The 21,312-nt window shown below is 56.9% G+C and overlaps 8 protein-coding genes and 1 pseudogene across 9 annotated transcripts; 1 reads left to right on the top strand and 8 right to left on the bottom strand.

The window, feature by feature from the left end:
* Positions 1-910: 910 nt before the first annotated feature.
* On the bottom strand, positions 911-1,921 carry LINJ_28_3180 (conserved hypothetical protein; the record flags this gene model as incomplete). The annotated part of the gene is made up of 1 exon (XM_001470305.1): positions 911-1,921. The coding sequence occupies one exon, from the start codon at positions 1,919-1,921 to the stop codon at positions 911-913; it is 1,011 nt and encodes a 336-aa protein (XP_001470342.1).
* Positions 1,922-3,644: 1,723 nt separating this feature from the next.
* Positions 3,645-4,613, bottom strand: LINJ_28_3190 (putative U5 snRNP-specific 40 kDa protein; the record flags this gene model as incomplete). Its single annotated transcript, XM_001470306.1, has 1 exon — positions 3,645-4,613. One exon carries the CDS (start codon positions 4,611-4,613, stop codon positions 3,645-3,647), a length of 969 nt encoding a protein of 322 aa, XP_001470343.1.
* A 1,975-nt stretch (positions 4,614-6,588) lies between these two features.
* LINJ_28_3200 lies at positions 6,589-9,267 on the bottom strand (annotated as a pseudogene). The gene is given in 5 exon segments: positions 6,589-7,293; positions 7,296-7,883; positions 7,886-8,848; positions 8,850-9,092; positions 9,094-9,267. Coding segments are annotated over 5 exon segments (2,673 nt in total).
* Positions 9,268-10,568: 1,301 nt separating this feature from the next.
* Positions 10,569-10,934, bottom strand: LINJ_28_3210 (conserved hypothetical protein; the record flags this gene model as incomplete). Its single annotated transcript, XM_001470307.1, has 1 exon — positions 10,569-10,934. The coding sequence occupies one exon, from the start codon at positions 10,932-10,934 to the stop codon at positions 10,569-10,571; it is 366 nt and encodes a 121-aa protein (XP_001470344.1).
* Positions 10,935-11,819: 885 nt separating this feature from the next.
* LINJ_28_3220 (conserved hypothetical protein) lies at positions 11,820-12,329 on the bottom strand (the record flags this gene model as incomplete). Its single annotated transcript, XM_001470308.1, has 1 exon — positions 11,820-12,329. The coding sequence occupies one exon, from the start codon at positions 12,327-12,329 to the stop codon at positions 11,820-11,822; it is 510 nt and encodes a 169-aa protein (XP_001470345.1).
* An 802-nt stretch (positions 12,330-13,131) lies between these two features.
* On the bottom strand, positions 13,132-13,836 carry LINJ_28_3230 (conserved hypothetical protein; the record flags this gene model as incomplete). Its single annotated transcript, XM_001470309.1, has 1 exon — positions 13,132-13,836. The coding sequence occupies one exon, from the start codon at positions 13,834-13,836 to the stop codon at positions 13,132-13,134; it is 705 nt and encodes a 234-aa protein (XP_001470346.1).
* A 729-nt stretch (positions 13,837-14,565) lies between these two features.
* On the bottom strand, positions 14,566-15,726 carry LINJ_28_3240 (putative protein kinase; the record flags this gene model as incomplete). The annotated part of the gene is made up of 1 exon (XM_001470310.1): positions 14,566-15,726. The coding sequence occupies one exon, from the start codon at positions 15,724-15,726 to the stop codon at positions 14,566-14,568; it is 1,161 nt and encodes a 386-aa protein (XP_001470347.1).
* Positions 15,727-16,444: 718 nt separating this feature from the next.
* On the bottom strand, positions 16,445-16,891 carry LINJ_28_3250 (putative glucose 6-phosphate N-acetyltransferase; the record flags this gene model as incomplete). Its single annotated transcript, XM_001470311.1, has 1 exon — positions 16,445-16,891. One exon carries the CDS (start codon positions 16,889-16,891, stop codon positions 16,445-16,447), a length of 447 nt encoding a protein of 148 aa, XP_001470348.1.
* Positions 16,892-19,051: 2,160 nt separating this feature from the next.
* LINJ_28_3260 (conserved hypothetical protein) lies at positions 19,052-21,312 on the top strand (the record flags this gene model as incomplete). The annotated part of the gene is made up of 1 exon (XM_003392633.1): positions 19,052-21,312. A coding segment is annotated over one exon (2,261 nt), but the record flags the coding sequence as incomplete, so codon positions are not given.

Consider the following 21,312-nt stretch of genomic DNA (forward strand, 5'->3'; position numbering starts at 1 on the left):
ATACTCGCTTGTTCTCATGTGCTCTGGTGTGACTGCACATCCCAGTCCGCACTTAATTCCTTTCTCCGTTCACAAGCAAGGGAATGTTGCACCAACTGGTGGTTGTAGAGAAAAAGAGAGGTGATGTGCAGCTTCAACCTACCCAAAGACTCGCGCCCGTTCATCACGCAGTACCTTTGAGAGAAATAAGAACGCAGGACAAACTAATCAACTTATACCGAGAGCTGGAAGCAATCAAAGCATTAAATGAAAAGAACAGAAGTAGCTTGCGTTACTGCTGCAGTAATACCCCTTTCCCTGACTTCTATCCACCGCGCTGCTTAACCCATCACCCGCACCAACGCACCGCGTGCCTGCCGTTCGGCGCAAATACACACACACACGCACACGTGTATGCACACCCGGATACAACGCGGGAGAGTAAGAGAGGAGGGTAAAACAAAGAAGGCGGCAGCCGAACGAATAAGGGTCAGAGAGAGGCCTCACGCACAACGCGACAAGGAAGCGCACATTGAGATCAAATGTGAGGTGCACAAAACAAAAGAAAAAGCACGAGAAGGAGAGAGCTGAAGAGCAGAGCAGGTGGAGGAGGGGGGAGCACAGAGGGGGGAGGGGGCAGGAAGAAAGTGAGGAGCTGGAAAGTGCTGTGACACCCGGGGCGATTGTAGGTATGTGACAGTGTGTACATGTCTATGTATGTGGATGGAGGGGCCTGGTATTCCGTCAGCGCTGCCTTTGATGTCTTCTACATTTCTGCGAGCGCGTAGATGGGCGGCATCTCTGTGTTGGGCACAAAGGTGATAGTATGCTCAAAGGAAAAAGAGCGCAAGCCGTTCTCACACACACGTACCGATGCACTCACTCGTGGGGGCACATCTATTAATACACGCACACATGCGGACACACTTTATCAGGTTTCTATTACAGAGGAGGCGTGAGAGGAGTTGTACGGGTTGTGGCGCCAAACCAACCCAGAGGCAGTGGAGCTGAAGGACCTTGACATCAAAGGGGATCGCCCCAACAAGAGCACACCGTTGTCCGGCGTCGGGCTTGGAGCTGTCGCCGCGAGCGCAAGGGGGTCGAAGCGGATTGGAGGGGTGACACCGAGGTTGGCGCTCACGCTCATCGGCACCGTCACCGATGACGCCGGCTGCCAGCGCATCTGCAGGGGAGAGGAGGCAGAACCGTGAAATCCCTTGTCCAGGACAGTCATGAATTCTTCATAATTGGCTTCAGGGGGCCTTCCTATGGCCATCACTGGTGCAGTGAGGTGCTTCTCCACCTTGACCGTCGCCCTCTGCTGATCAATGTGAGCCATCAGTTGGCGGCACAGGTGCACAAAATTGCATTCTCCCTCGAAGCGGCAGCAGGGCGATCCATCGGCGCCGCTGTGCAACCGGCAGAGCGCCGAGGTTGGCACGACTACATCTACTGGTGCCTGCATGCCAGCGGCGCTCGTCTGAGCGGCAATGAGAGTGCGCAGTCCGTTGGTTACCAGCGTCTGTGGCAGCTGCGCACACCCTACCGTCTCACCGTCGTCGTTCCGCACGATCAGCCGCAGGGCAGGGTCGATGCCTGAGGTATCGCTCGGCGCGCCGTGGAGGGCGCAGCATGTCGGCTCCGCGAGAGCCTTAGCCCGTAACTCGAGCACCAGATCGATATTGGCGTGCGCTTGGAAGCAGTTCGTGCCCTGCCGACAGCGCCCCTCCAGAAATACCCGGCAGAGCGAAGGCACGCCCTTGCGGTGCATCGCGCGAGTGTCCAGCATAGACTCTAAAGGGATAAACAGGCGCTTGCTGAGGGGGTCGATCACGGCAAACATGCCGGGTGGGATGCCATCGGTGCTCAGCACGTTCTGCACTGAGCGACCCTCCGGCGGTCCCCTGCGTCGGTTGCGGTTGCGGTGCATCACTTCTTTCATTCCAGTGGCACCGCAAGAGAACAAGAGAGTCGAACACACACACACACAAAAGCCGCACAGACACACGGACAGGCGCACCAGTGCAACAACAGCAGCGCGCGTGTGAGTGACGGCGTTTAAGTGTGTGGGTTCGTGGGGGGGGGGCTGGAAGTGCTTCGCGCCCTTCACTTCGAGAGTTTTTTTATTGTTGTTTTTCGGTTGACGGGTCAAAGTGAGAAAGCCAGCCAAGGTGTGTGTGGGGGGGGGGCAGGGGCGAGGTAGCAAAGGTGGGCAGGCCAGTGCGCTGCTCAGGAGATGAAGCACGGGAAGATGTACCGAATGCGGTAAGGGGCAGAAGCGCGAGACAAAAGTAGTTTCGAATTGAGTGGTGAGGTAAGAATCGAGAGGAAACGAGAAAAACAGATCGACTAAGACAAATACAGACACGCTAACCAAGGAGAGAAACGTGAAGAGGCAGCAGCAGAAGGTAACTCATTCGAGGTAGCGTGGAAAGTGAGAAGAAGCACACACGCAGAGATGCAAACACAGTCGACGTTTGTTTCCCCCTCTCTTCGCACACCCATCAATAACGATCAGTCACTGGCGCACACACACACACAAAACAAATAGTGAGCTGTATGAGCCCGTGGATACGCTGGCAGGAGCGGGCAAGAAGGCGATGGCACCCTTCTCGCACTTCTCGCTCCTTTTCTGTCTTGCCAAAAAATAACAAAAGGGAAGCGAGACTCTTCGCTGGGAGGCGCGAACGAAGGAAGACGAGCGGGTCGGCAGGGAAAAGAATGAGAGATAGGAGGGCGATAGTACCGACACCAGAGAAGATGGAGAGACTCTAGTTGTTAGCAGCAGTAACAGCAACAGCAACAGTAACAGCAAACGCCGTGCTAAATAGCGATGCTTCACTCTCCTATCGCGCGTCACACGAAGTCGCTCGCAAGTGCGTTAGTTTCAGTGCCTGTCGGTGTCGGGGAAGGGAAATAAGAAACTGAGAGAGTAGAGCAGGGATGGACGGTGAGATGAGTTAGGAGGCCATGAGAGTGGCCCAAGAGTCAAAACAATGCAAACTGAGAAAGGCAGGGATAGAGAGCTTTATCCGACTACGTGCATATGCTTGTATGTGTGTGTGTGTGTGTGTGTGTGGGGACGTGGAGTGGCGCGCGCAAGTCAAGAAGACAGGTGAAACAAGAGTCGTCGAGCAAACAAAAATGTGGAGAGAAGAGGAGGGTGCGGTGCAGGAACACCAGGGGAGAGAACAGAAAGAGCGTGTACTTGGCAGGGCGGAGGAGAGCGGGGGACAAATCCATCGAACATCAACTGAGAAAGGAAGGGGGCTAGTTCATGCGGAGTGGGTTTGCACTCGATAGCGCCACTCCTCGGGCTGCATGCGGCAAGCGTGCGCTTCAAGAAGTTCCCGCAGAGACACACACCACCACGAGACTCACGCCAATGACAACCGCGGAGGGCGTCGAAGAAGTGCACCGTGATAAACGAGAATAGCGGGAGTAGTTTCATCAGCGGTTCGCAAAAAACGTGATGAGGCACAGTAGTACGCCGCCTCACTGCAAGCACTTCTCCAACGTTTTAATCTTCTCTGTGTGTCCTTTTCCCGTCTTCTCGTGAGGTCGCCTCGCGTTTCGGAGCCTCCCACAACGTGGGAGGCACTCGTCGGTGCGTTTACTGCGTCGCGTGCAATCTCACCATATTACGCCAGCGCAAAGCGCAGTTTCTACCACTTGTACGCCGCCACCTCGCCACCATCGCCGCTGCAGACTATGTACTCATCGTCAACGCAGACACTTACGTTCATCGCCGACCCAGTGCTGCCTGCGTGCACTGTGCGCGTAGCCCCTCCCACAACGTCCTTCGCGGAGACGGATACGACATTGCCCTTGCCGTTTGGCATTACTACAGCGTCGGAATGCGGCACCCATGCCCCACGCAACAGGGCCTGGCGCTCATTCACGCCCAGCTCTGTCGCACCCAACAGGCGATCCGACGATGACAACGCAAAGGGCTGCGTATCAATTACCTGTACCGTCCCACTCATCGAGTACGTTATCACCCGATCTTGCAGAGGGTCTGTTATGATACTGGTGATCCCGGCAGAGCCACAGACAATGCGCTCCATCTCCCTTGACCCCGCCCGGATGTCGAACCAGTGAAGCGTCCCGCACACGTCTCCGACAAACAGAGAGAAGCCGGTAGTCGCGGCGCTTGTGAGGGGAACGGCGATGTGTGCACCCACCACGACCTTGTCGCTTCGCTTGTCCGCTGTGACAAGGTAGCCGTCATCGCCGCCAAACACAAACGAGCCGCGTGCCGTCGCCGCCACGCAGTTTACCACCGGCCACGCACATCGGCCCTTGACGGCGAACCTAGAGATGGTGCGAAGCCGTGCACCCTTCTCGACATCCCAGACGGTGGCGCACCCGTCCCCTTGAGCAGCCAGCAGCGCTGTGGCGCCACTCCACGCCACGTCTACTACTGCAGGTCCTCCCGTGTTCATGCAGCAGACGTGCTCTGGCACTGCCCCAGCAAAGCGCCACAGCAACACTGCCCCTTCAACGTCGCCGGTGGCGCACACGCGGCCATGCGCGGCGGCACACAAGACGTCCTCGGAGTGGCCGAGCAGATTCCAGTAAACAGCCTCCGCCCCGCCTGACGGAGCAGATGACGAAGTCACAGTGAGCGCCATTTGTGAGAAGAGCACGATCGATGGAGAGCTTAGAGAAAACAAGAAAGGCCGAGCGAGAGAGACACAGCGAGAAAACGGAGAGCAGCAGTACCCAACTCTTCCATTGGCTTCTCTTTTCCTTCGCCGCTCAGTCCTCCCGAGGTAAGTGAGTCGTGCACCTTCAGCGTCGGGTATGCTGCTAATGAAGTGCACGTGTCTTGTGCGAGCGGCGAGTTAGGTGCCCACAGTGAGGCGCACTCGACGAGGATTGCCACGACAGATCGTAAAGAGAAGGGGCGACAAGAGAAAACTGTATGAGAGAATGAGAAGGGAGCAACGGCATCGAAAGACAACGCGCGGGGGGAAAGGGCTGAAAGGAGGGTAAAGGCAGCACATGGATGTGGCCGCCTTGCTGGTGGAGCACGAAAGCACACTCTCTCCTCCACTCATAGTAAGCTAAAACATTCGCTATCACCACTGAATGAAAGGGAGCAAGAACACATTCACCGAGCGGCACCGATATCCACATAACTTTGCGCCGGAAAGCGCACAGACACACACACACACACACACAAAAGATGGCGAAGGGAATAGAATCGATACGGCAGCTGAGCTAAAGAACGTTGCTACATGAAGGAAGAAGAGGGGGCTACGAGGGGAAGGATGCGGTGAGGAGAATAACAGTAGAAACGGTGACATCGATACACCAACGAAAGAAGCACATTGGCAAAAGCGGAACTTCTTTAGGGAGAGCCAAAGCACGACCACGGTAGACAGAGAAGGCGGTCGAGGAGGAGGTCGAGGGAGGGTGGAGGTAAGTTGATGATGATACGCCTCGTCGTACTGCTGTCGCTTAGCAACACACCTTCTTCTTTCGAAGACCTGAACTCGAAGTTATTTGTGTCATCTGAGATGGCGCGCACCCAACATTCGAGTCCTTTTCCTCCCTAACCTCAGTCCCTACCCCACCCTAACTCCCGCCACCAACAGCCTCGCAACTCTACTATACGCTAGGGTACTCACACTACACCGATACAGTCCATAGCACACACTAAGACGTACATGTTGTACCGCACAGAAGAAACAAGAACAAGAAGCGCCTAGGAATAACTTCGTTTTTATCGTGCTCGTCCAAACGCTCCACCACCTCACCAGCCTGGCCCTCCCTTCTCTCGCTATTCCCCAGTACTGCGAGCCCGTGCCCTCCACTTCAAAACCGCTAGAAAAGCTCAGAGTGGAGTAAGCAGAGTCTATCCCGGCACGCGGACGCCAAAGCAGACACTCCCATATAACAAAGGGGAAGGCACGCTGACAAGCAAGCATGCCGCAATCAATGAACCGCTCTTAACAAGGTCAAAATGCAAAGCAAAACACGCTAAGAAACGAAGGCGCGAGACACCCCCCTCCTTCACACAGACGCATACCCATACGCCTACCCGTGTAAGACGCACACATGGCAATAGAGAAGAGAAAAGCAAAAAGTGTCGGGAAAAGCGGGGCGCAGAAGGGTGAGAGAAATCACGAGAACAGAGAGATAGGAGGAGAACGCCGCACAGACGTGCGGCTGGGGTTGATGGCGTGGGTGGCGAGGAACGGAGGATGGATACGGGGATGTCGGACGCCCTAGGCGGATCAACGCGATAAGAGAACGACAAAGAATAAAAAGGAAAGAAAGCGGAGCAGCGAGAAGAGACGATACTCGTATGAAAAACCGCGAAGAGAGCGAACAGAAAGCAACCGCACAGTAGCAGCAGCTGAGGCGCACTGCTTCTTGCGGCAGCGCGCTCTGCTGTAGAATTTCCGACGTCCTGAAACGGCGGTCGCCACTGGGGGAGGGGGAGGGGGCGTGAGCCGCCTGAGGCGATCTTCTTCATCCTGTCAGCATCTATTGGAAAAGAGGCACAATTCCAGCACAATAGGCGAGCCCCCGCTGCGGAGCAGGTAGCAGAGGGCACGCTCGATTTTCGAAAAGTCGCAAAGGAGCTCAGGCTGTGCGGCGTCTTAATAGCATCTGCGCTCGAGAGAGACGCGAGCGGCTTCCGCTAAGAACACCAGTGCTTCGCGGCGGCAAAGACGTGTGACTTGGGGTGGTGCGAGAGAGGCTTGTCTTGCGGGACGCAGTGCCAGACAGCGCCGCCGGTGGGCTGAGCACGCGCATGTCGCTTCGAGGCTTGCCCGTGCTGCGCCGACTCTGCGGCGTGCGCTTGCGCTGCACAGCCGCCTCGCCCTTCTACGTACTACTAGATGAGTGCATCTGGCTGGCCAAAGCACCTACGCACCTGTCCGTCTACTCTCGTCACTGCACACACTGCTGCCGCATTCCCTCCACTTCAGTCGTCGAAAGCATGTGCCACTGCATGCAGTAGTCCGTCGACAGCACAGCATTCACAATGAGCAGGAGAAGTTCGCCGAGCACGCTGGCATCCACGCCCTTCTCGAAAAATGACATACCCGTTGCACTGACGTGCTGCACATCTCGCTTCCGCAGTGCTTTGGCGTTGATACTCACGTTGGGCAGATCCACGGTAGTACTCAGTCGGCGCACAATGGCCGAGGAGACAAGAAGACTTTTCCCTTTTAGCTGCAGGCGCTTTGCTTCCAAGAAGCCGGACCGGCGGTGTCGCCTGGCCGCTCTTTTACGACTGAAAGTCACGTTGCGGACGGGCACGCAGCGCGTTCGTTTCAGTTCTCCATCAACGCAGTATCGACGTCCTCATGCAACCTATTCAAGGCGGCCGCAGAAAGGGAGGCGCTGTTCTATGCACCCTTGAAGAATTCCGCCGCCTTTGCGCTGGTGACCACCTCGTCGCGGAGAGACGATGCCACCTACAGAGAAGCTGACAGGTCGGCGTGCTCGCGCAGCTCTTTTGCTAGCTCAGCGCCCATCAGCCGCATCGCCGATGTGATCTTCGCGTTCAGCGTCACAATTCTGGCTGGCTGGAGCGATGCAAACTCCAGCGCGGGGGTGTCGTACAGCGGATTTTGGTAGGCAAAATACTTGTCCTCCTCCCCTCGTGCCTTCCGGCCCTTGACCGGTACCACGAAGTCAAATAGCTCCCCGACTGGCCATTGCGAGAAGAAGCTTGATTGCATTTCCAGTGTTGCGTCTGGAGACTCACGGGCGTCGTGCTTGCCATCCTTGCGCACCTGGCCCAGTGAGGCGCTCTCATTGACGCTGATGGCGAAAGTGGCGCTGCCTACAGTGAGCCAGGACCTGTTGATGAGGTGGATGCCGGCACTCCCATCCTGCAAGATCAGGCGGTCCATTGCGTGTTTAATGTTGGCCGTGTGGACCAAGAACAGCAGCCGAGCGTCGCCTTGGGGGTTTCATGGTAGCTTGGCTGTGGCGCTCGCGGAGGTCGACCGGTCACAGCAGTGCGCCACGATAGGGGGGGGGGCAGCGGGTTCGTGAGCATCAGCCACAAGTCGCCGCACGTGTGCTGCAGTCGCGCCTCGAGATAATCGCAGCGTAGACACAAATCGCTGTTATCGCGCTCCAGCGCCGCCAATATGCCTCTTCCCACCGCTCGCGCATTCTCCTGCTGGAGCTCCTTGTAGCAGAGATCCCAGTCCAGAATGCGCGACCCGCTTGCACGTGGAAGCTCGGTGCCTCCCTCAGCAAAACGAAGGCCGAGATCCTTACCGAGAATCATGCGATCGTTTGGTTACAGCAGCGTCTCTTCAGCGATGAGCTTTCCGTTCCCATACGCCATGCCACATTCCGGCTTCAGCTACACACCTGACCCCCCACGGCGTACCCTACAGTGCGGGGGGGGGGGTAGACGCTACGGTACAGCGCGTCGCCGTCCGCGAGCGGTGGCATCACGCGAAAGCCCAGCAGCAACGCATTTGCTGCCTTTCCCATGATAGAAGTGCAGTTCCCATGGATGTCGTACGCCAGCTTCTCGCTCAGTCAGCTGCCGATTCAGGTTCATATTGTGCAGTCCCTGCTCTAGAGCGCTAAAGTGGTTCTCTTCACTGATCATCAAAGGCCACGCGCGCACATCTTGAAATCGGGCGCCGCAGCTGACGTGTTCTTTATGGTCCACGCAGCAGCACGACAGGTTCTCCTTAGATGCGCGTGCCTCAGCAGCGAGGAGGCCAAGGTCAATAGAGTTGCACGTCGTCTCCTCAATGTAAAGTCCCACTGAAGGAATGTGACAGCCAAGCACCGCAGCCGCGCCGTCTGTTAGACGGAGAAACGTCTCAGTCGTGTATTCCACAGTGCGGCACACCACTACCGTAAAACTCTGATCCTGAAAAGCAAACAAAAGAAGACTTGTGCGGTACAACGCTCGCTGCGCATATGGAGAAGCGGCCGTGAGCGGCGTTCTCAGCCTCGACGACAACGTCGATGCCGCTGCGATGTTCGCAACGGTACTGGATGAGGTCATTAGCCTTTTCCTCCACAAAAGACACTGTGAAAGGCCTTGCACACGTCTCGGTTCGGGTCGATGGATTGAGCAGAGAAGTAGAGCATCGCTTTGCGCAACGTCTTCCTTACGCCGCCATCTCCGACAAAGACGAGGAGAAGGATGCTCTCAGCGCTCTCGCTAATGACATCTTTGATGAGCCGCCGCTCATCGTTGCCCAGGACCGCCACGAAAACGTCCATCTGAGACATCGTATTCTCATTACGGGGTCTTTTTCGCCTCCGCTCAGCCATGCTCTTCCATTAATGTTACCAACATCTCGGCGTGTATGTCGGTGTGGACTTCAATGTGCCCGCGCGATGAGGCGGTATGGAGAGGAACAGAAGGAGAGGGATGGATAGACAGTCGTTGCAAGACAAACATCATGTGGAAACAAAACGAATGACGTCCTGTGAACGGGTGATTAGACAGAACTCACGCACAAGCAACGGAGGAGACGCAGAGATAGCAAGAGAGGCAACGCCACTGCACAAGTCAGCACATACTCAGGAATAAGCACGACAGCTGAACTCAGCGGAGTCCTGTGCGATGCACTCGACAAGAAGAGCGAAAAGAACGTATGAGAAGATCAGAAAGAAGCGGGAAAACAGCACCGAAGCAGCATGCGTAGCGAATAAGAAAGTGAGGGCAGAGTGCATGCAAGAAGCACAAATTTCTCTTGGCACTGCGCAGTGCCTGAGTGTTCACCGGTTGCTGGGAGATGATGGTGCGGCAAAGTGCGGGGAGAGAGGGAGGTGAATCCGCGTGTTCATAAGGAACCTCGCAAAGTGGCAGCCTACGCTCAGCGCACCCTCACGCTAGCCATTGCCCTGTGGGCTCTATTTTCAGCCTTCTTGACCACGTCCCCACACTCACATCCAGCCAACAAATGAGCGACAGGTCATCTTTGGGAGAAAGTCGAGAGAGATGCGGAGATAGAGACTCGATTCAGTTGAAAATCCATTTCTTCATTTCGATCTCACAAACGTCGACGGCCTCCACGCCCTCACAGTGGTGCAAAAATGAATTCACCCACGATAGGGGGGACGGCAAAGACAACATCTAAAAGACACGAAAAGAAGAAAAAAGACATCAGCCAGAGCCTCTGAGTGAGTTTGTGCCTTTAGTTTGGACACCTTCCCCTCTCCGTCCCATCGCTTCACCTGGCATTTTTCAGCTTATTGCCTACCCAGAAATTCTGCCCCGGCATCCTGCTGACACGAACGTCTCGGCATGAGTCACGTTCACCGCACCACTCCAGTAACACCCAACAACGCAAAAAATACACCTGGGGGGGGGGGGATAGATAAGACGGTGTGGTAGTTAGCACACGGACAGTCATCGCGGACGACGGAGAATTCGCCGAAGAGGGAAAAGGAGAGGGGAAGTGCATGCTGCCGGCACGACGAAAGAGCATAGCTGCGTCCATTTCGTCACTGCTGAATGCGTACACGGACAGTATTCCTCCACTGAGCACCGCCGCTGAACGCGCGCAGCGCGTGTGCTTCACTATGATTGGGTGGCGGAAAAGACGAGTTGCAACACAAGAGGTGAAGGGTACATCTTAGTCTTCCACTGCTTCCAAAGCAGCTACATCAAACAGTTCATCCTCTATGTAGTCCACAAAGTTCTTTTGAAGGAAGCTCTTCAGCGCATCACCACTGAGATCGCAGCCTTCAAGGAGGACTGCATCCTCCCGCTCTCGAGAGTTCTCCATGACAACCGACTCATCGCTGTGAACAGATGAAGCATCCGCGCTCTCGGATGTGTGCGTATCTGGCAGGTACTTCTTTGCTTCCTGTCTTTTTGGCGTTCGCGCCTTAGATGTGGCCGGCAGCGCCTCTGCGAGCGGAGGGGGAGAAGAGCTCTCTCGGCTGCTGGGTGCCGGCGAGGAGGTCTCGATGCGGCCGCGCTTCATTCCTCGGCTCATCCACACAGTCGGCTGTGGTAGGAAAGGTGCGTTGATGTTCGCCTTATCGCGTGAAACTGTGTGTGTGCCTACTTATCTGCGCGCTCTTCCCGTGGAGGTCTGTGCAGCGGCGGCAGTGACAGCGCGTCCCTAAACTATTTGTACGCGCCCCCACACTCGTGAATCTTCGGATTGCAAGGAACAGAACGAGAGCAGTACCGCAGTGCATTGAAGTTTGCCGAAAAGTGCGAGGGATTCATCGGAGGAGTGGCGTATATGCTGCATAGATGAGGTCTATAAGAGGAGGCGCAGTGTGCATTTTTTTTCTGTTTACGAGTGCGCATGTCAGCGCCCGCAACATGCTGAGTCGCACAAAAGTGTCCAGCACCAATGCAGCACGGAGACCGACCTTCGCACGTGCATTGCCCCCCCCCCCAAAAAAAAAACAGCGATGCGGCGTCTCTAAAGCGTGCACACATTATGGCAGGAGACCTCCTCAAGAGAGACCAAAGCAGTTCATAGTGCGTCATACCGGTCGATCGCCCGAGTATAGCAGCTTCCTTCCTGCCTACAGTTCAATAGTTTTTTTTTTCCAGTATCGCGTTGCTTTCAAATGCAAAACCCAGAGCTCATGAAAAAGTGAACAACGCAACTTCACCTCCCTGCCTCGCCCTCGTATCGTGATGGTTTTCTTTCTCTCTCTCCGCTCCTCCTTTCTCGTCACAAACGCAAGGCCACTGCACACAGACGAAGCGGGTCCTCTACCATCCAATCCACAAAAAGGAAAAGCGGGTAAACACAAGAAAGGAGAGAGAGGATGGCACCATGCGCGCCCTTGCCCTCCCTTCACAGACAGGAAGGGGGCAGAGAGGAAAGTGGTAGGCAAACCTGATCCTTTAGAGTCCATCAATCGTGATGGTAACCTGTGAAGACTGTCTTGTCCTTGGTGAAGGTGCGTTCGGCACGCGTGGTGTTGGCAGGATTGGTCGCAAAGCGGTACGGCTTCCACCGCGCCGTCGTAGTTACCTGAGGGCCCATTAGCCCCACATTACACAGCATGCGCTTCACAGGACGATGGTGGTAGTTACACAGCTGTAGTTTGTCATCCATAAGGTAGCGAGTGAGGATGTACACGCCATCTTTCTCGACACGATCAAACGGAGCAAAGCGAGTGTCCCACGGCTCTACTCGTTTTGTGGAACTGAAATCGACATACGCTCGGAGACTGTCTGCCAAAACGCGGTGGCGGTCGAGGAGGTACTCATCGCGCCACTTCTGCGCCTTCTCATGAAATCCGGGGCCCACTTTCGGACGCTTCTTCGGCTTCGCCCAAAAGCGCTTCTGGCACGTCAAACTACCACGAAAAGCGGCAGTGAGCCCACGCAGATCAGCGCTGCTAACAAAACTGCGGTTCATGACTCCGTTGGTTGCGTCACAATACAATGCGGCTCCTCGACGAGAACAGGCGATAAGAGACAAACAAGGCACCAACGGCAGGGGAAGGAATACAGGTCAGCGAGGCCTACAACTGCTGCTGTTCCGGAAAGGCGACAGCAACAACGATCAAAATAGGTGGAGCGTCACAGTGTGGGGGCAAATGCGTGATTCGTGGCTTCAAGATGTGCATACGTACGTGTGTTGTTACAAACGGAGCAGCAAGTAAGCGTTCGAAGACGCCAACTTGCCCGGAAGACTCGTGTGGAGAGGAGAAAACAATTGAAGTGCCAAAAAAAGGGGGGCAGCAGCGGTGGATGCCGAGAACTTGAAAACACCATTGCGAGAAGGGGAAAGGAGAGGATGAGTAAACGCGTTACTGTCGCCACAAGCAGACACACGCAGGTAAAGATAAAGAATCAGCAAAGGGGAAAAGCATAAAACCCCTGTGGCGAGTTTATCCTCTCCGGTAGGTAACGCAACACCCTCTATTGATGCGGTCAGCGCACACTAGCGCCAGCGAAGCGGAGGATCCCGAAACACACACACAGAGAGATACCTGAGGCGGGAAGCGGTTGTTTCACTCGACAAAGCGCCGTTCGGACTCGTGACACGCAGCCACTTCAGCCGGTGAATTTCTCTTTCCTGGTCCTCCTCGCTCACGTATAATCTTCGTTTTTGTTGTTTCTCCCTCTTTGTCGTGCTCTGATCAGCTTAGCAACTTCAGCGGCGTCAATGCTCCCCTCACGTGAGGTGTCGAGGAGTGAAGGCACAGACACGCACCTTATGTCTTATAGCGCAGAAGCTCCTCCAGTCGAGACACATTCGCCTTCAGCGTGGCCAGCTCTTCGCACAACTCCTCCGCTGACAGCGTGGAATCGGGATTCTGGAGAGGCGACGCCGTGACCCCCTTGCCTACCGGAGACTGGGGCTCTACTGCGAGCGGTTGGGCGGCAAATCGTCTATTCGTGTGCTCCCGCAGTCTCTCTTCGCGCCGCTCTTCAAAGTACTGGATCGCCCCTTGCTTTTGAAGCTTCTCTTGTGCTCTCTTGAGGCGCAGTTCTTCAGCCTGTTTAGCATCCAGTTTTCGCCAGTACATCTCCCGCACCGCCTCCTTCACGAGCTCAGCAGCGGCCTCCTCCTTCGCTTCCTCATCCGTCAGTGCTAGGGCTACCTTCATGGGGTCCTGTGGGAGGGGAATGCGCGCAAAGAGATCGTCGACCTTGGCATCCAAGCTCTTTGAGAACGCCTCGTCCGCCTCCGGGCTCTCCATGTGAGAGAGCTCTGCGCGGTGCACGTAGTTTTGCAGTGTCTCCCCTATTCCTTTCGTGCGCAGCTCAGTCTCGTCTCTTAGATCCTCCTGGAGGGTCTTCAGCAGGCTGCCGGCCATGGTGGCTGTGCCGAGAATGCTGCCAGTACCGCACCCAGAGAACCAGCGGCGGCATCCTCCGCGAAGCGGTAAAATGGACAAGCGAACGCCGTAGCCCATCCCTCACCTAGGCGCTTTTTTCTCGGTTTTGTTTCTTGCTCAGTGGTGCGACGATCAGTACAACACATACATGCCCACATACAAGTACAAAAGCGCACGGAAGTCGGCTACGAGCACAGCTAGTTCCTCACCGCCTTCGCGATGATCATTGTCATGGACATGCAGAGGAAAGGTGAAGCAAACGAAACAGTGAAAACAAAGAGGAGAGTCGGAAGAGTGAGATGTATCATGAGCATGCGTGTGCTGATGCCACAAGTATGGAAGGCGCTTAACGGTGCAGACAGCATTTGCATAAAGAATCCGAAGAGAACTCAGCTGTGTTGATTATAGCCTTCCAGCGAAATGACATTTAATGCAGCAGCCTCTCACACTTTAGTACGGCAACGCGTACAAACTGTGTTACTTGTTCTATGCCTTTCAGCTCGTTTCTTTTTCTATGAACTCTTTGCACTTCTTCCAGCACCAACTCATCGACTACTGCGATATAGTCGTGGGGTATGGTAGTGTGGGCAGGAAAGACGCGTAGCGTAGCAGAAACAAAGCAGTCCATTCAGAGAAACAACAAGTGAAACACCACCGGTGCAAGAAGCTGCGTTGCACAGATTCGTCGTGCAACTCTTGAGCCTTTCCCCAAGGGTGCTCCGATCGGCAACACTCTATAAAAGCAAAGGCATACCGAGTAGCTCGGCGGTCTTCGAGCTGGCCTACTCATCACCCCCGCACAGCTGGTCAAGAAATGTCACGGCGCACTTGCTTCCCTGCACGATCCAGTACCCTGGTTAGGCTACCGATGCTGGCCATGCACTCATCCGAAGCATACGAGTCGAAAAGAGGCTCGCCCTTAACCGTATTTCGGATGAACCCGGCAAACGGGTGCAACACCTCCAACCACAGGCCATGGTGCGAGTGATCCCTTGGAGAAGAAAGGTATACTTGATCGCCGAATTCGAGGGTGCGTAGAGTTCGGGCACGCTCACTCGGTGCTGCATAGACCGCGAGCAGTGACGACCGCAGTTGCACAAATAGGCACGGAGATACATGTAGCGGCGCGGGTATCCAGGGATGCCGCAGCAACGTCGGTTGAAACAAATCACAACGCAGTAGTGCTTGAGCGTTAGGTCGGCGCTTCCAGTTTCTGCTCAGCATCGCCATCACGCAGTCCCCAAGCGCTCGGCTGTACCCACTCAGCGTGCTAGGGTGAGGAGGGGAAAGCCTCAGGACACACCTTGTGTGAGTGTCCACACTGGTGACCCTAAACGGCGAATTGTTCACCATCAAACGATAGACAACAAGCCCCATGCTCCAAATATCCGCCTTTGATGTGTAGGCGTAGCCCGCAATAATCTCTGGCGCCAGGTAAAGCGGGGTGCCGACGCGCGAAACGACGCGCGCACCACAGCGCGAAAGGCGCTTCACCGAACCGAAATCGCCGAGCTTTGCCACAGGCCACCTACCGCCACCTGCCCTCGTTGATGAGAGGAATATGTTTTCCGGTTTTATGTCACGGTGCACTCTGTTTCTCTTGTGTATGTGATCAAGCCCGAGAAGGAGTTGAGCAACAATACTAAGCACCTCCTCCTCAGGCAAGGGGTAGCCCTTTTTCAGGTAGTCACCAAGATCCCCGGCGTCGCAGTAGTCCATGAGAATACAGACCCGGCTCTCGTGGTCGATCCATGCGTCGTGGGACGTTACCACATTGAGACTGCACAGATTCATCATTCCAAGATACTCCTCGAGAAAGCCGGATTGCTTCACCAGCGATTTTGAACGCTTCACAACAAAGCAGGTGTCGCTTGCATCCCGAACAACATACGCGTCTCCGAAAGCGCCGCATCCAAGGAAGCCGACAAAGCGTAGCCCACGGCGGGCAAAGTCAGCTGCAATTTCCATCGTCACTAGCACGACACACACTTCTCATTGCATGTGTGTCGGTGATATGAATGCTTGAAGGCGTCCCCCCGTTGTGGTAAAGGATATCTCCGTACATGCATGGTATTCAACCGACAGATAAGGCAGAGGGGGCGAGGTTTGCAATTAGGGAAATCATCTGATATGATCCGCGCAAGGAGAGCACGCACAGGGCCATTGCTGAGGTGCTCTCCGTTGCCACCCTCACCGAGCAGCGCTGGAGCAACTTGATACACTCCATCATTCACTCGCCACACCACGACCCAGGAGACTAGGTCGCGTAAAATATAGAAAAGATGAGGTGGCACATGCGCATCTCATCAACATCGCACTCGCGAGCTGGTAGATTACACCACTAGTGAGACAGCGCAGACCACTGGCGCGCGATAGCAACCCAACTGCCTCACAAGCGTTGGCACTCTTTCCTTCCCTCATACCGTGTGTGGCGTCGAAGTTGGCTTGACTTTTTGCGATGCCTCATGCAGCAAGAAGGTGGAGCGCAGAAAAACAGAGAGCAGATTTTACCTCTTGGCGCTTCAAACATCTTCACCGCAATGGCTACCATGGCATCACACACACACACGGATACAGTGACATATACACATCCACAGCGCAGATCCGCGCGTCTCGGCGGCACCAGGTTATCAACACAGCATTTACCCCTTCACAGTGGATTAACTCAGGTACACTCCGAGGTCGATCATTGGGGTGCAATGTTCATACGCATCTGATTCTCACATTTTCTAAAGCCGGCTTTGGAGTAATAGGCGACCATGTCATCCGTGCAATTCAGGACCACCTTGTAGCAATAGCTCGCCCTCGCCACCTCCACCAGGTCGCTAAGCAACTCGCGGCCAATGCCCTGACCGCGACAGTCAGGGTGGGTCACCACATCCTCCACGTGGCCCACGCACTTTCCACCGCGCGTGAACTTCGGCTCCACAACGAGAGAGGCGGTTCCTAGAATCTTCTGCGTCGTGGAAGAAACTGCAACGCGTGTGCGCACCCCTGCAAGCACGCGGCGAGCGTGCAACTGCTCCAGCTCTTCTTGCGAAAGCGCAGGGGCAGACGTGAGGTGGCTAAGCAACTCTAGCACTTCTCCCAAATCACGCGTCTCCAGATCTCGAATGACGATAGAACTACTCATTGGCTTTACTGGTGAGGGTTGTAACAAGCCCGTATCGTGTCGAGGTACGCAAAGAAGTATATGTAAGTGTATGTGATTTCGCTAACGTCTTCGAGAGGCAGAGGGAAACAAAAAAAAACTCAAGCAGATATCAACGAGGAGCAGTGCATACAGGAAAGGATAGCTCAAAGACAGTACGCAGCTATAGAGATTGTCAAGCACATAGACTGCAGAGCACGAGGACGCCGTTTCTTTTTCCTCTCCAAAGAAAAAAAGAGATCTCGACGTACCAACGCTGAGGCACCGCATTGCAGAACGTGCGATGAGACTTGGCGAGCAAAAATACCAAACGCAAATGGTTGCAGTTCTTTCAATTGTACACAATAAAGGAATTTCCCGCGACAACGAGTAGGAACACCTTAGCCTTCAAACAGGCTGAGAAGCACAAACTACAACCGAGTAGTGTCTAGATCGCCGATAACACTTCTGCCAGCACCATCACACATCAGCCGTCACAATCCGCACAACTGGAATACCGCGCCTCGCCCATAAAAAGCGTCTGAGGCACTCGAATGAAGCCAACAGAAAGAAACGGGACCGCTCACGAGCACGAAGACACACACATGCACAAATGCAAACGCACACAAACTCTACGTCGGAGAAAGCACCAACTCGAGGGGAGTGCATGTCCCGCCTTGAGCTTCACGCCCCTTCTGAAAGTATGCCAGGGCCGGAGCAGAACCCTCAAGGGGAGCCACAAGCCGCAAAGCACCACAACACTACTTCCCCAAATTCATCAATGCCGACACAGCCGACACAAAGTCTGTTAGGGATCGGAAACCAACAAGAAAGTGATCCAATGACCGCCTCAATGGAAATTTGCAGCCAGTGAACTGAAGGACGACGCGCCAAACGCACTGTTTGTGTTGCCTCCGCCGGAAAAGGCGCTCTTTGGCACGCTCGAGAAGCCGCCGCCTTGCGGAGCGCCACCAAACGCACTCGTAAATGCGCTTGTAGGACCGAACACTGGCGTCGCTGCAGAGCAAAAGCTCGCGGTGGTGGAACCCGATCCGAACCCGCCGCTGATGCCGCACGCGCTGCCCGCTCCAAACCCACACACTGCCTTACCGAAGGCTGTCGACGGGGCCTGTCCAAACCCTCCAGCGACCGGCTGCGCAGCTCCCGCCGGCGGTGTCTGGCCGAAGGCACTTGGGCCTGGAGGGGCCTTACCGAAGGCGGTCGACGGGGCCTGCCCGAACCCTCCAGCGACCGGCTGCGCAGCTCCCGCCGGCGGTGTCTGGCCGAAGGCACTTGAGCCTGGAGGGGCCTTACCGAAGGCGGTCGACGGGGCCTGTCCAAACCCTCCAGCGACCGGCTGCGCAGCTCCCGCCGGCGGTGTCTGGCCGAAGGCACTTGGGCCTGGAGGGGCCTTACCGAAGGCGGTCGACGGGGCCTGTCCAAACCCTCCAGCGACCGGCTGCGCAGCTCCCGCCGGCGGTGTCTGGCCGAAGGCACTTGGGCCTGGAGGGGCCTTACCGAAGGCGGTCGACGGGGCCTGCCCAAACCCTCCAGTGACCGGCTGCGCAGCTCCCGCCGGCGGTGTCTGGCCGAAGGCACTTGAGCCTGGAGGGGCCTTCCCGAAGGCGGTCGACGGGGCCTGTCCAAACCCTCCAGCGACCGGCTGCGCAGCTCCCGCCGGCGGTGTCTGGCCGAAGGCACTTGAGCCTGGAGGGGCCTTACCGAAGGCGGTCGACGGGGCCTGTCCAAACCCTCCAGCGACCGGCTGCGCAGCTCCCGCCGGCGGTGTCTGGCCGAAGGCACTTGGGCCTGGAGGGGCCTTACCGAAGGCGGTCGACGGGGCCTGTCCAAACCCTCCAGCGACCGGCTGCGCAGCTCCCGCCGGCGGTGTCTGGCCGAAGGCACTTGGGCCTGGAGGGGCCTTACCGAAGGCGGTCGACGGGGCCTGCCCAAACCCTCCAGTGACCGGCTGCGCAGCTCCCGCCGGCGGTGTCTGGCCGAAGGCANAGCGTTGTGGTGCTGTCGGGAAATGCCCTTTGGCGTTGCGCTGTGTGCCACAAGGTGAAGGACCTGAAGGGCCCCCACTTAGACGGCAAGGCGAGTGTGCGCTCGGACTGCTGGCCGTGCGGCAAGAAAACAACCTTTCTCCGCGATGCCAGCGCTATGTCTCGGCATGGTGCCGTTACGACACCAACTGCCTCCCAACCGCAGGCGCCTAACGGCGCTGATGCAGCTGCTCATGCACCTGACAGCCCAAGTGCCAGCGTGTTTGCAGCGTCTGCCGCCACATCATCGTCGCAAGTGCTTGTTTCTTCTCCCGGTGCCACTAGCATGCCAGCGGGTACTGCGCCGTCCAAGAGCGCCTTTGGTGCCGTGTCTGCACCGGATGCGGCCAAGCCTGCTGCTGCGCCGTTCAAGAGCGCCTTTGGTACCGTGTCTGCACCGGATGCGGCCAAGCCTGCTGCTGCGCCGTTCAAGAGCGCCTTTGGTACCGTGTCTGCACCGGATGCGGCCAAGCCTGCTGCTGCGCCGTCTAAGAGCGCCTTTGGTGCCGTGTCTGCACCGGATGCGGCCAAGCCTGCTGCTGCGCCGTTCAAGAGCGCCTTTGGTGCCGTGTCTGCACCGGATGCGGCCAAGCCTGCTGCTGCGCCGTTCAAGAGCGCCTTTGGTGCCGTGTCTGCACCGGATGCGGCCAAGCCTGCTGCAGCGCCGTCCAAGAGCGCCTTTGGTGCCGTGTCTGCACCGGATGCGGCCAAGCCTGCTGCAGCGCCGTTCAAGAGCGCCTTTGGTACCGTGTCTGCACCGGATGCGGCCAAGCCTGCTGCTGCGCCGTTCAAGAGCGCCTTTGGTGCCGTGTCTGCACCGGATGCGGCCAAGCCTGCTGCTGCGCCGTCCAAGAGCGCCTTTGGTGCCGTGTCTGCACCGGATGCGGCCAAGCCTGCTGCTGCGCCGTCCAAGAGCGCCTTTGGTACCGTGTCTGCACCGGATGCGGCCAAGCCTGCTGCTGCGCCGTTCAAGAGCGCCTTTGGTGCCGTGTCTGCACCGGATGCGGCCAAGCCTGCTGCAGCGCCGTTCAAGAGCGCCTTTGGTACCGTGTCTGCACCGGATGCGGCCAAGCCTGCTGCTGCGCCGTCCAAGAGCGCCTTTGGTACCGTGTCTGCACCGGATGCGGCCAAGCCTGCTGCAGCGCCGTTCAAGAGCGCCTTTGGTACCGTGTCTGCACCGGATGCGGCCAAGCCTGCTGCAGCGCCGTTCAAGAGCGCCTTTGGTGCCGTGTCTGCACCGGATGCGGCCAAGCCTGCTGCAGCGCCGTTCAAGAGCGCCTTTGGTACCGTGTCTGCACCGGATGCGGCCAAGCCTGCTGCTGCGCCGTCCAAGAGCGCCTTTGGTACCGTGTCTGCACCGGATGCGGCCAAGCCTGCTGCTGCGCCGTTCAAGAGCGCCTTTGGTGCCGTGTCTGCACCGGATGCGGCCAAGCCTGCTGCTGCGCCGTCCAAGAGCGCCTTTGGTACCGTGTCTGCACCGGATGCGGCCAAGCCTGCTGCAGCGCCGTTCAAGAGCGCCTTTGGTACCGTGTCTGCACCGGATGCGGCCAAGCCTGCTGCTGCGCCGTTCAAGAGCGCCTTTGGTGCCGTGTCTGCACCGGATGCGGCCAAGCCTGCTGCAGCGCCGTCCAAGAGCGCCTTTGGTGCCGTGTCTGCACCGGATGCGGCCAAGCCTGCTGCAGCGCCGTTCAAGAGCGCCTTTGGTGGCGTTGGGGAGTGGTCAGGGCCGATGCCACCTATCGGCTCAGCGGTGAAGAGCAGTTGCGGATCGATTAGTGATGAAGTTTCGGCCATGTGCTCATTGAACTCTTCTTCGGAAAAGCTGATGTCAGGCGTTACCCGGCAGTCGCCAAAGGCTGTGACCGCGTCTACTGGAGCTGCAAGGGCTGAGGCGGCAGGCTTGGCGGAAAGTAGCTGCGTTTTGCCGGAGAGGGTGTGGCGCTGTGTTGTGTGCCACAAGGTGAAGGACCTGAAGGGCCCCCACTTAGACGGCAAGGCGAGTGTGCGCTCGGACTGCTGGCCGTGCGGCAAGAAAACAACCTTTGTACAAGAGGACAGTGGCGATGGCTCACTGGTAGGCGCCGACCGTCGAGCCAGCCGTCTCGCGGAAGCTGCAGGCGGCGAGGGAGCGCCGGCTTTACGGGAGCTTCGCTCTACTGTATTCAAAACTCCCGTTGTACCGTCCGAGCCGGAGGAGCAGCGCTACATGCTGCCAGTTACGAGGGGTGGCGGAGCACAAGGATCCGTAGAAGATACAAGCGTTGTGGTGCTGTCGGGAAATGCCCTTTGGCGTTGCGCTGTGTGCCACAAGGTGAAGGACCTGAAGGGCCCCCACTTAGACGGCAAGGCGAGTGTGCGCTCGGACTGCTGGCCGTGCGG

The sequence above is a fragment of the Leishmania infantum genome, chromosome 28 (genome assembly GCF_000002875.2).
Source record: "Leishmania infantum JPCM5 genome chromosome 28".
NCBI lineage: Eukaryota > Euglenozoa > Kinetoplastea > Trypanosomatida > Trypanosomatidae > Leishmania > Leishmania infantum.